Below are 16,822 nucleotides of genomic sequence, written 5' to 3' on the forward strand. Positions count from 1 at the left end.
CTTTATGGGTCCCTAAGCAGAGGTTGATTTGCCCCCCCCCCCCCTGTGGTTTTGAACCTGACCACAGCTCCGACAGCTCTGAGATAGGCAGCAGAAATGATTAAACCAGTAGCATTAATTTGTCAGTCTGTTAACAACAAAATAATTAGTTTTTGTTTTTTAGTGATTACTACTGATATGATATATCACACACACAAAAATGTATATATTTATCAACCTGTCGTGCTTGACATTTCAAGTGCTCTTGGGGGCCCCCTGCTGGCATGGGGGCCCTAAGCGACCGCTTAGTTTGCTTATGTCTTGGGCTGGCTCTGTCCCTGTGTTACCTCCGGCTTGGTCAGGCGTCCCTACAGACACAATTGGCTGTGTCTGTGTGTGGGAAGCCAGATGTGGGTATGTGTCCTGGTCGCTGCACTAGCACCTCCTCTGGTCGGTCGGGGCGCCTGTTTGGGCGGGAGGGGGAACTGGGGTGAATAGAGTGATCCTCCCACGCACTACGTCCCCCTGGTGAAACTCCAGAAATGGGTGAAAAAGCTGGCGGCTCCACATGTATGGGAGGAGGCATGTTGTAGTCTGCAGCCCTCCCCGGATTGGCGGGGCGGGGGGGCAGTGATTGGCCAAGTACAATTGGGGAGAAAAAGGGGGTGGGGGGGATTGTTGTTTAATCTGCATCTTGTAAAGAATTCAGCTGTGGGAGGTTTTAACAAGAACAAGCCTCTTTCTGCTGCTTTCCAGTAGACGGCACGATAAATTGTGAAACGGTAATATACTCTGAATGCAAAGTGTAGATTAGTCGTCTGAGCTGTAGCTGTGCCACGGTGTACATTTACATGTATACTTTTGGCAGATGCTTTTATCCAAAGTGCCCAGTGAGGAAAAAGATAGCCCTTAAAGAGAAACTGTGGTATTTTATAACCTAAGCCGAGCCCTATTTTCCCGTCATAAGGAGTCAAACTGAGCTGGGGTAACAGAATATTTTAAATTGATTCAGTGTTGAGTGAGCTTGCAGCCAGTTGCTGCACTCCAATGTAATTCTTTGGGGCAATAGCGCTTGCCAAATAACAGCCACAAAAAGAGCTCTTCTTTGACACCAACAGACTCAGAATGTTGCGAGAGGCGTCTGAAAGTCCTCAGCCACCACATAAGTCACGGAGTTGTATGGATGTCAGTCATCGTCTTTAAACCGGAGCAGAGATCTCACTCCGTATACTCGCTATGAATGAGTTGTTGCAGGATGACGACATTGAACGCGTGAGAGAGTTGGAGAGAAATGCAAAAAAGAAAATGCCACAAAGGTGTGTCACTGAACTGACTGACTTAGCTGGGATCGTCTTTTCTTAATGGAAGGAGTTTTCAGACACGTTTTCAGACACTTCTCAAAACATTCATTGCAAGATTCACAGCACGAGTTGTATCTCTAATTGTGTCTATGTAGCCCATCTGTGTGCCGTAAGTCATTTTGTCAGAATCATTATATCTAATACTGGTGGTCTCATTTGATTGTCAGTCAATCAGAGGCATCAAAATTAAGTTGCTGGACTAATAAGATAATCAGTGGAAAACTTTAAGACTTGGCCGTTTTATGCGTTTTTCTTCACCTGTATCATTGCTTTGTTCACATCAACCCCAGCTCACCAACATGGGCTCATTCCTTCCTCTGTGCACCAGGGCTGGCCTACTGTCGACATTTGTCCACTGTCCGAACACACCTATCGGCGCTGGTCAACCACAGCATTGTGCCACCAGACAAACCCTGTGAGGCATCGGGGGGCCTGAGCAAAGAAGTGTGGAGCAAGTACCAGAAAGACTGCAAGGTGAGCAGCGAGGCTTGTCCTGTAGAAACTATCTGAGAGGCACAGCAAGTCATGTGGAAGGAAACGCAGAAGGGCAGAAAGCCTTTTGAGTGTTTCTGTAATTGAATGTTTTGTGAAGTGAGGTAAGTAGGACTAATAGTTAGGGAATGTTCCTCAAAATGATTATGATAGGCAAGTATTTTATGTCTTAAATCCTTTCGGGACTTGATAAGCATAATAATTATGGGAACCCTTTTAAACATTCAGTTTTCAAACAAAATCTTAGTTCCTGGTGAATTCAGTAGTTTTTGTTTTCCTTCCACTCCTTATGGTTTCATGGTGGCTGCAATGTACCTGCTTCATTAGTCTAGCTAACGCTAAACAAGAGCTGGACATAATGCAGTGTGTATTAAATCTGCAGTGCGGAAGGTTTGTCTCCCCCTTCTGGCAGTAGGGGTAATTGCTTCTCTTCTTTCACGGCTCTCCAGCGAGGAAAAGCGACACGTGTTTGGCCTCGCCGTCAGTCGCTTTTTTTGTTTTGTTTTTTGGAACTTTAATCCTTCCTCTGAGCGCAGAGTTGGTTCGTCTGGACCATCAGAGAAATGTTGGGGCGCTTCTTGGGTTTTTCCGCCATAGCGCCAAAGCCCGGAAGCTTTCTGGAAGAAGGCCCTGAAGGCAAGCCAATCAGAGGATGCGAACGCTTGGTCACACACAAGTTCAGCTCCCTTTTCTTTTCTTCCAGTTTTCTCCCTTTTTCTCCCCAGTTGTATCTGGCCAATTACCCCCCACTCTTTTGAGCCGTCTCGGTCGCTGCTCCACCCCATCCCTGCCGATCCGGGGGGCGCCCCGACCGACCAGAGGAGGCGCTAGTGCACTGACTGGGACAAATACCCACATCCAACTTCCCACCCGCAGACACGGCCGATTGTGGGACGCCCGACCAAGCTGGAGGTAACACGGGGATTCGACCCGGCGATCCCGTGTTAGCAGGTAACGGAACAGACCGCTACGCTACCCGGACGCCCCAGAAGCTCAGCTCTGGCAAAGCAACTGGATGACGTCAAACGCGTCACTACGCATTACTTCCTCTGCGGCTGTGCGGGAACGTCGCCCCAGACCCCAGGTTCAAACCTGCGGCATGTTGCGCAGAGTCACCTGGCGGGGACAGCTTCACCATCACCGTGTGAACTCATGCAGCAAAGGCTTGAACGGCGCGGACGTTCATGTGTATGTGGGAGTCCCGCTCTGCGGCTCTAGACACACGGAGCTTGTTATCTGCTGATGGACTCGTACAGCCGTTATACGTGATGCATCTCCACCAGCTCGGTCTCTGCTCCTGGCCAGTCTCTCTCTCTAGTCGCTCTGATGAAGGAATAATGGGTTGCACTGAAATGAGCTCTCATAATAGATCTTACTATGACACTGCCGTAGCTATTAGACGAGCCACTGTCATCATTCATCCTCCCCAATAATGCAGCCATTTCTCATTTAAAACCTATTCTTATCCAAATCCCTATTTTTACCCACTGCAATTAACTAGCCAACTCTTCCTCTCGTCATTCATCTCAGGCTGTCTTTTTATCTCTTTATCCCTAGTTAAGTTCCCCTTCACCTCATTTTCTCTCTTTTTTCCACCTCCCTTTTTCTAGCTTAATCTTTTAGTTTCGATCTCTGGTTCAAGTTTAATTAAGTTTCTTCAACAGCCAAGTAGGTTTGCACATACTTAGAGTTTGTCCTAAGGAGATGCTGAAGATGAAGACACAACGACATGAACACAACATTTTAAGTAGGAAAAGAAAAAAAATAGCCGAGAACCACAAACATTATAAATGGAAGATATACCTGGCTACCCATGACTGCTGTGATGTCTACACATGTCATCTGCAGATGCACAGTGGTTACGTGGTGGTAGTTATGTGTAACGTGCACTGCAAAAAAATAGGAATGAACATCACTGATGGGTTATATTTATATATAGCAGGTCTGTGTATTATTCACATGTTTGCTATTGCAATTATAGGAGGCATACTACACTAATAAAAACATTATTAATGCAAACAGAGGGAATATATCTCTGCTCCTGCCTACCTACCTGTTATACATGATTTAGATCCAGTCCTGGAAGGGGTTAGTTTTGTGTGTGTGTGTGTGTGTGTGTGTGTGTGTGTGTGTGTGTGTGTGTGTGTGTGTGTGTGTGTGTGTGCGTGTGTGCGTGTGTGCGTGTGTGTGTGTGTGCGTGCACGCACGTGTGTCCTGTGATGGACCGGTGGCCTGTCCAGGGTGTCTCCCCGCCTGCTGCCCCGTGACTGCTGGGATAGACTCCAGCATCCCTGTGACCCTGAGAGCAGGATGAGCAGTTTGGATGATGGAATTTCTCTACTCTTTATCACTAATCTCTATCTCTGCCTCTAGAAAATCAATTTATTTCTATAATCTCTACTTGTTAGACCGAGACACCCCCCCCCCTCTATTTAAATCTAGAGGGGTCGATGACATGCCTATTAAGAGTGTTACTACAGTCCCTAAGAAGCAAGAACCACCTGTGCGGTCATTTAAGTGGCTGAGTGGTCCACCTACGTAAATGTGGGGTCACTATCTAACAAAACTTATGTTCTCAATGATTTTATCATTTCTTTTCATTTAGATTTTTTTATTTCCAACAGAAGCCTGGCTGAAAGATGGGGATGACAGACACCTGACTGAGCTCTGCCCTCCCCCAGCTATGACTTTACTAGCTCACCCAGGCCTGATGGAAATGTAGGCGGGCTTGTCTTTGCTTTGAGAGTTATTTTAAGTGTCCCCCGTCAACATCGGTGTATACTCAACTTTCAAGATCATTTTGTACAAGATCGACAATGCTGGCATCTGTGCTGTCTGCTGCCCCTGCCACACACACACACACACACACACACACACACACACACACACACACACACACACACACACACTACACTAAGTCTCAGGGCCGTTTTTAAACTGGATTCTCTGATTTGCTGTCCGCTACTGTCCTCAACCATGACCACGTGATTATTACTGGTGACTTTAATATTCACGTTGACAGTAACTGTCCCAATGTCTCTGTGGACTTTTTAAATCTAACGCCCTAAATCTTGTCCAAAATGTATCCGGCCCTGCATATGATCATGGCCTTACCCTGGACTTAGTCTTCACTTTAGGTGTTAGTCTCAACAACTGTATTCTCGAGGGTTTTGTCATTTCTAACTATTCGTTTGTCATTTCTGACCATTAAAGTATCACCTTTGACAGTACATTTCAAGTGGCCATTTCACAACACAAGACATTTGTTCACTCTTGTATTTTTAATCAGTCTGCTACGAACTTCTCCTCCCTTTTCTCAAGCTCCAGTGACTTCCTGTCTCAATGCAATAACATTGATGAACTAGGTTTTTGTCAGTATCCCAGCACAGAGACTCCTTTGTGTTTCTATTGACACCCTGACTGATGCTGATGCTGCTAATTGCACAGCATTACTACTGTTAGACCCTAGCACCGTATTTGACACTAATGATCATAACATCATGATTGATAGATTGAAGCAGTGGGTTGGCATCGCTGATACATCTTTACATTGGTTAATTTCATTAAGTTCCAGTTTATTTTATTACCACACAGCTAGGTCAGTGGAATTGGTTTTCAGTACAGGTATTAAAGACCTCATTACAATTCACTACACACAACAGTAGAAGTGCAAAGTAGACAGAAAGGACAGTACTAAACCATGCAAAATCACATATATACATTTAAAGTCACCAGCCAAGTGCAATAGTCCACATCCTTGAGGTAGGATGGGAGGGGGGTAGAATTCAGTTTCTGAATCGCCTGGTTAAAGAAGCTTCTGGAAAGGCATTCTGTCCTTCCACCAAAGGATCTATAGTGCCTCCCAGAGGAAAGGAGCTGGAAAAGGTGGTGAGCTGGGTGGAAGGGGTCCTTGATTATTTTGGCACCTAATGGTGCACAGGGTATATATGAAGTCCAGTGAAGAGAGGTTGCAGCCGGTAATTCTTGATGCTTTGTTGATGACCCTCTCCATTTTCTTTAACACTAGAATGACCAAGATGGTCATTTTGACCGTTTCTGGCATTCTGTCCTTCCACCAAAGGATCTATAGTGCCTCCCAGAGGAAAGGAGCTGGAAAAGGTGGTGAGCTGGGTGGAGGGGGGTCTTTGGTTATTTTGTAGGTGTGCAGGGTGTATATGAAGTCAGTGAAGAGAGGTTGCAGCTGGCAATTCTCGATGCTTTGCTGATGACCCTCTCCATTTTCTCTAATGTATATGTTTGGGTGTGCTTCCATACCAGACTGTTACTGACAGTGTTAGGATGCTTTGTATAATGGGGGTGTGAAACTGGACCAGTAAAAGCTATTTGTCTCTGAATTTTGTGAGTTTTCTGAGAAAGTATAGACTCTCTTGGGCTTTCTTGATAAGGCGATTGGAGTTAATGTCCCATTTCAAGTTATTGCTGTGAGTACCAAAGAATTCAAAGAAGTTGTTTATGGTAATTGGCTGGTTGTTGATTTGAATGCATGTCTATTTTCTTGTTCCATTGTAAGTCTATAACTATTTCTTGGGTTTTGGTTGTGTTTAGGACCAGGTCATTGTCCTCACATCATGTGATTACCCTCTATACCTCTTGATGACAGGGGATTTCATTGTGCCTGGATATGAGCCCAACAACTATGGTATTAGCGAACATCAGTCTCTTGTTGGAGTTGTCAGTAGATACAGAGTCATTCGTGAAGAGGAAGAGTAGTGAGGACAGAACACATCCCTGTGGTGCCCCTGTCCTGAGGGTGAGGAGGTGAGATGTTAGATTGCCAATTGCTCCTGTTCGTCAGAAAGTCCAGAATCCAAAGGCACAGAAGGGTTAATGTCCATGGCCTGGAGTTTCTTGAATAGTTGGAAGGGGTTGATGTATTAAATGCTGAACTAAAATCAATAAACAGCAGTTGTGCACAAGTAAGTGTAGTTAGATTCCAGATGTTAGCGGTAGTAGTGCATTGCCAGGTTGACTGTATCATCTGTGGCGAGGTTTGGACGATATGCACACTGTAGTGAATCCATCAAGGAAGCTGTGCATGACTTGATGAAAGCCAGGACTAGACTTTCGAAGGCTTTCATGACCACTGGCCTGTAGTTGTTGAGCCTAGAGATATTAGCTGATTTTGGGATGGGGATGATAGTGGAGTTTTTGAAACAGGCAGTGTCCCTTTGCTGACAGAGTGAGATGTTATAGATATACTGGGGCCAGCTGGTCTGCACAGTGGCTAAGTAAACCTGGGGTCAGATGATATGGGCCTGCTGCTTTCTTTCTGTTCAGTTTGCAGAACACCCTTCTCACCTCAACTTATTTCAACTGTAAAAGGTGGGGGTAAACAGGCTGACGATTGTGTTTAGGCCAAGAATGTAATGGGCTTTTCAAACTGGGCATAGAAAGCATCCAGTTTATGTGGGAGCTCAGGATCTGCATCATTTCATAGCTCTCTATTTGAAAGTTCTCAGTGTCCATTGACAATTTCTCTTCACCTGTACATTCTATTTCTTATGAGGAGCCTCAAGAGTCCAGTCTTGGACTTATTTTGTTTTCGATCAATACGCTGCCCTCGGGTCACATTATCTATCAGTCAGCATGGAATTTCTTTCCATTTTTATGCTGATGACACACAACTGTAGCTTTCTTTTAATCCTAATAAATTTAATAGAAAATAGAATAGAAAATAGAAAAAATAATAGAGCATTTAAATAAATGTAAAATGGAATAGAAAAAATGCCGAAATTGGAGTCAGAATATTACTGGGCAACAGTTAAATACCTGGATGGCCTGTGGGGGAAACGCTGTTGTCAGTCTCATTGAGACTTATGCTCAAGATTGTTAATTTCCTGAAAGTTGGATAATATAAGCCTACATTGATTCATGTTTTTATTTATTTATTTTTACTTTTCAAAATATTGATGAGCTGTACTGTTTGCATGGTGGTGCACTGGTTAGTGCGGTCACCTCACAACAAGAAGGTCCTGGGTTCGAGCCCCAGGGTAGTCCAACCTTGGGGGTTTGTGGTAGAAATCTGAAAATAAGGAGTCTTGCAAGTGTAATAGATTAAATAGAAATTTAAGGAGCTTTCTGCAGAAAGGATCAGACACAGAATAGCTAGGCAATCTGCAAGGTCTGATGATGAGGGGTCGGAAAGTATATGCTTTATAGGGGAGGTTGCAGGCAGCCAGCTGATAAGCAGGGTGCCTGTACCTGGCCGTTCCTGGAGCAGGCTGGTTAGACTCGGTTTAAATCACGGCAGATGGCATGTTATCTGTGTGCATCAAGGACAGGTCAGTAACAAAGGACGTTTGTGCTGAGGATCCGTTGAGTACAGAAGGCCAGTTAGAGACATGGTGCCTGGATGCATTAGGTTAAAGGATACATTAATATAAGGATACATTAGTATAAAGGATACATTAGGTTAAAGGATACATTAGTATAAAGGATACATTAATATAAGGATACATTAGTATAAAGGATACATTAGGTTAAAGGATACATTAGTATAAGGATACATTAGGTTAAAGCAGTGTTTCTCAACCCAGTCCTCAAGGAACCCCTATCCTGCAGATTTTCATTGTAACCCTGCATAGGTAGCCCTGCTTGTACTTACTCGACCAATCATCTCGCTGCACTTAATTATGCAAGGTGTGCAACATCTGACAAAATTCATTGCTGATTTGTTGAATAACTATAAACAGGTACCTATTCAGGGTTGCGAAGAAAATATGCAGGATAGGGGTTCCTTGAGGACTGGGTTGAGAAACACCGGGTTAAAGGATAACTGGTAAGTTTCTGTCCCGGGTCGTCCTCTGTGTGTAGTTTGCATGTTCTCCCTGTGTCTGTGTGGGTTTCCTCCAGGGGCTCTGGTTTCCTCCCACAGTCCAAAGACATGTAGGTCAGGTGAATCCGCTGTACTAAATTGTCCCTAGGTGTGAATGTGTGTGTGTTGGCCCTGTGATGGTCTGGCGGCCTGTCCAGGGTGTCTCCCTGCCTGCCGCCAAATGACTGCTGGGATAGGCTCTGGCATGCCCGCAGCCCTGAGTAAGGATAAGTGATTTGGATAATGAATGAATGAATTTTAAAAGATTGTCTATATTACACAGCTGTCTCCTTGACATCATATGGTGGATGGCTCAAAAATGTCTCCTGTTCTAATGGAACTGAAATTTTAATCATCGGCCCTGACTGTTGCACGCCATTACACAATCACTGGGCTCCACATCTGGCCGAGCCCAGGTATCGAAAAATGTAGGATTCCATTTGTTCTCCTGTTTGAACTTCAACCACCATATCAGTAAACTAATCTAGTCATGTGTCTTGCATCTCAGGAATATTGCCAAAATGTCCGCCTCAGAGAAAGTTATTCATGCTTTTGTCTCATCCCGCTGGGATTACTGCAACTCCCTTATTGCTGGTGTGAGCGAGTCTTCTTCAAAATGACTACAGCTTGTCCAAAATTCAGCTGCCAGAGTCCTAACTAGGACTATACCATACCCTCTACTCATACTTCCCCCATTCTAGCTTCCATACACTGGCTCCGAGTTTGTTCTGGATTTGGTTTTAAAATTCTTCTTATCATGGCATGGCCAAACTATATTACTGAACTCTTCCATGCCGACCATACTCCAAGAATCTCTGGTTGTCAGAGCTAGGCACCGTAGCCGTCCCTCGTACTAAACTGAAGTCTAAATGAGACATGGCGTCTGCAGTTCTGGCTGCTGAATTACAGAAGAGTCGGCCGTGTGCGATTAGAATGGCTGAATCTGTGCATCGTTTTAAATCACAGCTACAAACTCGTCTCTACTGTATCACCTCTTCATCTTTTTTGTGTATTTTACTGCTTTATTTTACACCGTCCACATGGTTCTACATGGTCTTCTTAGTTTTGAATCCACTTTGAAGCCCTGGATGTTTCCTGTTGTTGATAATCCTTCCTGTATCGCAGGGTGCTCTCTTCTTTCCATCTCTTTCATGGTCATTTTCATTTTGCTGTTTATTATAGTTTTAGTGCCCATGTATTTTCATTTTACGCTATTTCTTTCTACACAGCCGTTTCTAAGCTTGTTTTTGAAAAGTACTATCCAAATAGTTTATTATTCTTGTTATTATTACCTTTATTGCAAACTCTACCCCCACATTTAACTCCCATCTCTACTTCTGTCTCGTTCTACTCCCTCTATCTCCACCTGCTCCTCCGTCTCTGTTTATAGGTGTGTGTGTGTGTGGTGTTATCTTTCCAAAGACACAACTTACTGCAGTGCTTTATTGCCTTATCTCCAAGCATTTTAGCAATAAGCAGTGTCCTCTCCATCTTTTCTGTTATTAGAACTACAAAGAGCTGGAGCTCTTGCGGCTGGTGTACTACGGGGGTGTGCAACATGAGATCCGGAAGGAGGTCTGGCCTTTCCTACTGGGCCACTACAAGTTTGGCATGGGCAAGAAGGACATGAGCCAGGTAGCATGGCCCCTGTTGCATGCACACGCACAGAAACACAGACACACACAAGACACGCACACACAGGGAGGAGGGGTACAGTATGCGTGAGACACACACATGAAGGAGGGGTACAGTATATGTGAGACACACACAGGAAGGAGGGGTACAGTATGTGTGAGACACACACACACAGGAAGGAGGGGTACAGTATGTGTGAGACACACACACACAGGAAGGAGGGGTACAGTATGCGTGAGACACACACAGGAAGGAGGGGTACAGTATGCGTGAGACACACACAGGAAGGAGGGGTACAGTATGTGTGAGACACACAGGAAGGAGGGGTACAGTATGTGTGAGACACACAGGAAGGAGGGGTACAGTATATGTGAGACACACACAGGAAGGAGGGGTACAGTATATGTGAGACACAGGAAGGAGGGGTACAGTATGTGTGAGTCACACACAGGAAGGAGGGGTACAGTATGTGTGAGACACACACAGGAAGGAGGGGTACAGTATATGTGAGACACGGGAAGGAGGGGTACAGTATATGTGAGACACAGGAAGGAGGGGTACAGTATGTGTGAGTCACACACAGGAAGGAGGGGTACAGTATATGTGAGACACAGGAAGGAGGGGTACAGTATGTGTGAGTCACACACAGGAAGGAGGGGTACAGTATATGTGAGACACACACAGGAAGGAGGGGTACAGTATATGTGAGACACAGGAAGGAGGGGTACAGTATGTGTGAGTCACACACAGGAAGGAGGGGTACAGTATATGTGAGACACACACAGGAAGGAGGGGTACAGTATATGTGAGACACAGGAAGGAGGGGTACAGTATGTGTGAGTCACACACAGGAAGGAGGGGTACAGTATATGTGAGACACAGGAAGGAGGGGTACAGTATGTGTGAGTCACACACAGGAAGGAGGGGTACAGTATATGTGAGACACAGGAAGGAGGGGTACAGTATGTGTGAGTCACACACAGGAAGGAGGGGTACAGTATATGTGAGACACACACAGGAAGGAGGGGTACAGTATATGTGAGACACAGGAAGGAGGGGTACAGTATGTGTGAGTCACACACAGGAAGGAGGGGTACAGTATATGTGAGACACACACAGGAAGGAGGGGTACAGTATATGTGAGACACAGGAAGGAGGGGTACAGTATGTGTGAGTCACACACAGGAAGGAGGGGTACAGTATATGTGAGACACACACAGGAAGGAGGGGTACAGTATGCGTGAGACACACAGGAAGGAGGGGTACAGTATGTGTGAGACACAGGAAGGAGGGGTACAGTGTGTGTGAGACACAGGAAGGAGGGGTACAGTGTGTGTGAGTCTGCTGGTGTTCACCCCCTGATGTGGCGGAAGAGGCAAATCTTCAGGACAAACTTGTCTAATAAAGACGACAGTGCAGAGTAGACGTGATGGACGCTGGTGAATTTAGAAATGATGTCTTTATCCTGTGAGACCAAGCGTGATGAGGCTGATGAAGAGCACGGTGGAAGGTGATTTGCTTGACTTTTATTAAAAAATGTAGTTCATTTGAAAGAAATATGGGCCAGTTAAAGACCTGCAGTAATGCTCCCAAACTACATTTAGGAAGGATGCTTATTACCTGAGATCGGGTTTTGATGGAGGGAGCACCATGCTCCTTTTATCAATTTAGTAAAAAATGTCAGCCCGCTGCTCGATGGCAGTGGGTGAATGTCCTTTGGAGACAGCTGTCCAGCTGCTGGACAGTTGTCTCCAGCAATGCATGGTGGTCATGTTTGAATCAGCTGCTGGACTGTGGCAGAAGAGGTTTTCATTGGCTCTTCCTGACCGTGTTGCTGTTGTTGGCTAAAACAATAGTCAGTAAATTAATGATTTGATGAAAGCAATCAGACATGACTGATATCCAGTCATTTCAGCGAGGAGTTTTTGATGAAAGAGACAATATGAGTACGTTTAAAAGTGACAAGGAAGAATGGCCTGTCTCTTCATGTCGGTGGTGTGTGTGTGTCTGTTGCTTGCCGAGTGGTTTTGCTGCTGACAGCCATTCGTGTGCTTCGTCTCGTCGTGCAGATCGACGAGAAGGTCAGCGAGCGCTACCAGCAGGTGATGAGGGAGTGGAAGGCGTGCGAAGTGATCGTGAAGCAGAGGGAGAAGGAGACGCAGCTGGCCATCTTCACAAAGCTGTCCTCGGGCAGCAGCATCGACAGCCACGTCCTGCGCCTCATCCACCGAGATTCAACACTCAGCAACGAGGTGAGAGACTCACCACACTTACAGTGCAGCTCCAGCTGAGCATGAACATTCAAGATGGTGAGCTCTCTCTCTCTCTCTCTCTCTCTCTCTCTCTCTCTCTCTCTCTCTCTCTCTCTCTCTCTCTCTCTCTCTCTCTCTCTCTCTCTCTCTCTCTCTCTCTCTCTCTCTCTCTCTCTCTCTCTCTCTCAATTCAATTCAATTCAATATGTGCTTTATTGGCATAACATACGTTTGTGTACATGTTGCCAAAGCATGTAAAACAACAACAACACAACACAACAATGATTATAATAATAACAGCAACAACAACAATGATTATGATATTAAACAACAACAGTACAATAGGTGCCGTCCCCCACTGTCTCTCAGGTGGTGGCAGGAAAATATAAATCTTGCTGCAATGCTCGCTGCTGCCCCCTCCCAGGACCCCCCACAGCTTACCTGCGTCCTCCATGTCCTGCTACTCTGGAGTCACATGTTCCAGCTCCTGGACAAAAGCCCGGTGCTGTTTTTCACATGTGTCACATTTAAGGAGGAAGTGCCCCTCTGTCTCCACCTCATCTGTCCTGCTCTGACCACATGTTCGATGCTCTTTTGGCAACCACGTCTTTTTGTGTCTCCCCTTTTCAATGGCGAGACTGTGGTCACTGAGCCTGTATTTGGTGAGGGTCTGTCGCTGCTTCCTGTCTCTGACAGTTAAGAGGTGTTCTTCCAAATCATAGTTTGTTTTTAGGGCCGATGGACTTCTAGTTTGTTTTGAGTTTTGATTTCAGCTTTCCAATGTTTCACATAATTGTTCTTGCTTTGTTTGGGGTGCAGTGCTGGCCTGAGGTTGGTTGGTCGTAGTATTTGTTAAAGGGTTAGTGAGTCTCAGAGCCAGCTGCTTCAGGGGACTCTTTTCGGGGTTCCGTTCTTGGGTTTTCCACGCTTTAAAGTGCAATGTATTTGTTGGGCTTGTATTTAAGTGCATCCAGAAATTTAGAGATCTTTTTTGTACATTTATCAATAATGGAAACCAGCCTGATTCTGCCCTACATGCGTTGTTTGGTGTTTTCCTTTGTATTTTCAGAATCATTCTACAGAATTCAGCATGTAGAGTTTCTGCTGGAGGCTTGTCCCATCTAGTGTAGCTGGAAAGACTGAGTGGACCCCATACCTCACTTCCATATAGTGCAATGGGCAGAATTACACTATCAAACAGTTTGTACCAGATGGAGATTGGTATATCAATGGTAAAGAATTTATTTTTAATTGCATATAGAGCTCTGCCAGCTTTTTGCTTTAGGTTATTCACTGCCCTACTGAAACTCCCTGATGCTGTAATAATTAGACCAAGGTAAGTATACTGCATCGTAAGCTCTAAGGTGATGCTACCTAGAGTCAACTGGTATCTATTTTCCTGACATCTGGGCTTCTTCTGGAAGATCATTACTTTTGTCTTTTTTGGATTTATTGCCAGGGCCCAGTGCTGGCAATAGTCCTCAAGCAGGTCTAGTAGTTGTTGCAGCCCATCTGCGGTTGGTGACAACAAAACTAGATCATCTGCATAAAGCAAAAATTTTACTTCCATGTCATACAGGGAGAGACCTGGGGCTGCAGACTGTTCCAGCTGCACCGCCAGTTCATTAATATATCTATTAAACAGTGTTGGGCTAAGTCCACACCCCTGTCTCACCCCTCTATTCTGAGTGAAGAACTCAGTGTGTTTGTCTCCAATCTTAACTGCACATTTGTTGTCCGAATACATTGACTTTATTATGTCATACACTTTACCCCCTACACCACTTTGTAAAAGTTTATAGTATAGTCCTTCATGCCAAATAGAGTCGAAAGCTTTTTTGAAGTCAATAAAACAAGCAAATATTTTTCCATTTTTGGTTTGACTCACATTTTCATTTATGAGGGTGTGTAGGGTGTAAATATGGTCCGTAGTCCGGTGATTTGGGAGGAAGCCAATTTGACCTTTGCTCAGGACATTGTGTTCGTTAAGGAGGGTTAGAATTCGATTGTTCAAAATGCTATTAAACACCTTCCCCAGACTACTGCTCACACAAATGCCTCTGAAATTATTAGGATCCAATTTGTCTCCATTTTTATGAATAGGAGTTATAAGCCCTTTGCTCCAGATGTCAGGAAAATATCCCGAACTTAGAAGGATGTTGAACAATTTGAGTACTGCCCTTTGCAGCTCAGGTGTGCTGTTTTTAAGCATCTCGCTTCTGGTGCTGTCAAGGCCACAAGCTTTATTGGGTTTTAAGGATTTGAGCTTCTGTGCCAGTTCTTGTGTTATTGGAAAATCCAGTGGGTTTTGGTTGTCTTTTATAGTGCATTCGAGCAACTGTAATTTTTGTTTGATCAGATTGTAATTGGGATTTGAGTGTTCTTGTTGGATTTCCGAATAGATATGTTCAAAATGATTTTTCCAAATTTCTCCAGTTTGGATAGGCAGGTCTTGTGGTTTTGTAGCGCTCAAATTATTCCACATTTCCCAGAATTGGTCTTGATTCAGGGAATTTTCTATTTCCTGTAGGGTTCTATCTACATGGCTTTGTTTTTTTCATTCTTAATGTGTGTTTATATAGATTTAATGTTTCGCTATATTTCTCTCTTATATCCATATCTTGAGGTTGGTAGTGTTTCAGCTTTGACAATTTACGCAGTTCTTTTCTTATATTTTTGCAATCGTTGTCAAACCATTTTTCATTTTCAGATTGTTTCTTTTTTCTGTTGTGGGTCCTTGGTAGGACCATGTTTGCTGCCGTCTGAAAGATATAATTGATTTCATTGAGAGCTCGGTTGGTACTGTCCTTATTAGTTTCAAACGGTTCGTTAATGAAGTTAGTAATCATATTAAGTAATTTGGATGAATTCAGGATATTGATAAATTTTTCTGCACTGTCTGGAGCCCATCTGTAGGTCTTATTAATTTTGAACAGCTTGCTGGGCTCCTCTATAGCCATTTGAGTCAGGTTGATAGTTTTGAGGAAAATCATAATTTGGTTATGGTCAGAAAGAGGAGTTTGTTGTCTGACAGTGAATGTGTTGAAGGAGGTGGGGTCCATGTCAGTTATTGCATAGTCAACTACACTAGCTCCAAGACCTGAACAACATGTGAACCTTCCCAAAGAGTCTCCTCTGATCCTCCCATTAAGCGTGTACAGGCCAGAGGCGCAACAGAGGTGCACTAGCTCCTTACCAGCCTTCTTCACAGTACGGTCGAGGGAGCTCCTTTTAATGAGGCTTGGTGAGAGGTACAGGGAATGTTGACCAAACACGTCTGTTACCCTGAGGGTCAATGGTATCACTTATTGAACCTGTTCTTGTGTTAAAATATCTGCACAGCAGCACATTTCCCTGGGCCTGGAAAAGGCTTACCTCTTCATGGAGGTTACTCAGGAGATCCTCATCACAATATGGAGATTCAGTTGGGGGAGAATATAGAGCACAGAGATAGATATCTTTGTTTGATATGCCAATTTTATTGCTGAGTTTTAGTCAGCAGTGGGATGTTCCGATTTTAATTTTCTCTCTCTCTCTCGCTCTCTCTCTCTCTCTCTCTCTCTCTCTCTCTCTCTCTCTCTCTCTGTGTCTGTCTGTCACTCTCTCTCTTTCTCTCTGTCTGTCTGTCTCTCTGTCTCTCTCTCTGTCTCTCAATTCATTCAAAGGGCTTTATTGGCATGAAAGTTTTACAACAATGTTGCCAAAGCATCGAAATACAGTTTGAATGGTACACAGTAACACTAATGATGAACATCAACACAACATTGTAACAATCAATAAAGAAAAAATAACACAGCCATAACAATAGAGAAACAGAAGCAGATCAGCAGGTGGAGCATGGGTGGTGAGGAGACTACAGCTGTCATGTGTTGTGCTGCTTGTCTCTCAGGCTGTCACATGAACATGTCTCGCTGCATCTATGAGCTGACACTGTTTTCCCCAAGTACATGTTGCATTTTGGTCTGGTCAGAGAGTGTGTCCAAGTCATGTTGGTCTGGTCAGAGAGTGTGTCCAAGTCATTTTGGTCTGGTCAGAGAGTGTCTCCAAGTCATTTTGGTCTGGTCAGAGAGTGTGTCCAAGTCATTTTGGTCTGGTCAGAGAGAGTGTCCAAGTCATTTTGGTCTGGTCAGAGAGTGTGTCCAAGTCATTTTGGTCTGGTCAGAGAGGGTGTCCAAGTCATTTTGGTCTGGTCAGAGAGTGTCCAAGTCATTTTGGTCTGGTCAGAGAGTGTGTCCAAGTCATTTTGGTCTGGTCAGAGAGTGTGTCCA

At 44.5% G+C, this 16,822-nt stretch overlaps 1 protein-coding gene across 1 annotated transcript in view; it reads left to right on the plus strand.

Annotated features, from left to right (window-relative positions):
• sgsm2 (small G protein signaling modulator 2) overlaps positions 1-16,822 on the plus strand; it is a 168,500-nt gene that overhangs the window by 139,381 nt on the left and 12,297 nt on the right. Inside the window, exons 15-17 of the mRNA XM_056283318.1 lie at positions 1,669-1,814; positions 10,174-10,302; positions 12,372-12,554. Coding sequence (XP_056139293.1) covers positions 1,669-1,814; positions 10,174-10,302; positions 12,372-12,554 — 458 coding nt within the window. The remainder of the gene's footprint in view (positions 1-1,668; positions 1,815-10,173; positions 10,303-12,371; positions 12,555-16,822) is intronic.

This window comes from Lampris incognitus, chromosome 7, assembly GCF_029633865.1.
Source record: "Lampris incognitus isolate fLamInc1 chromosome 7, fLamInc1.hap2, whole genome shotgun sequence".
Classification (NCBI taxonomy): domain Eukaryota; kingdom Metazoa; phylum Chordata; class Actinopteri; order Lampriformes; family Lampridae; genus Lampris; species Lampris incognitus.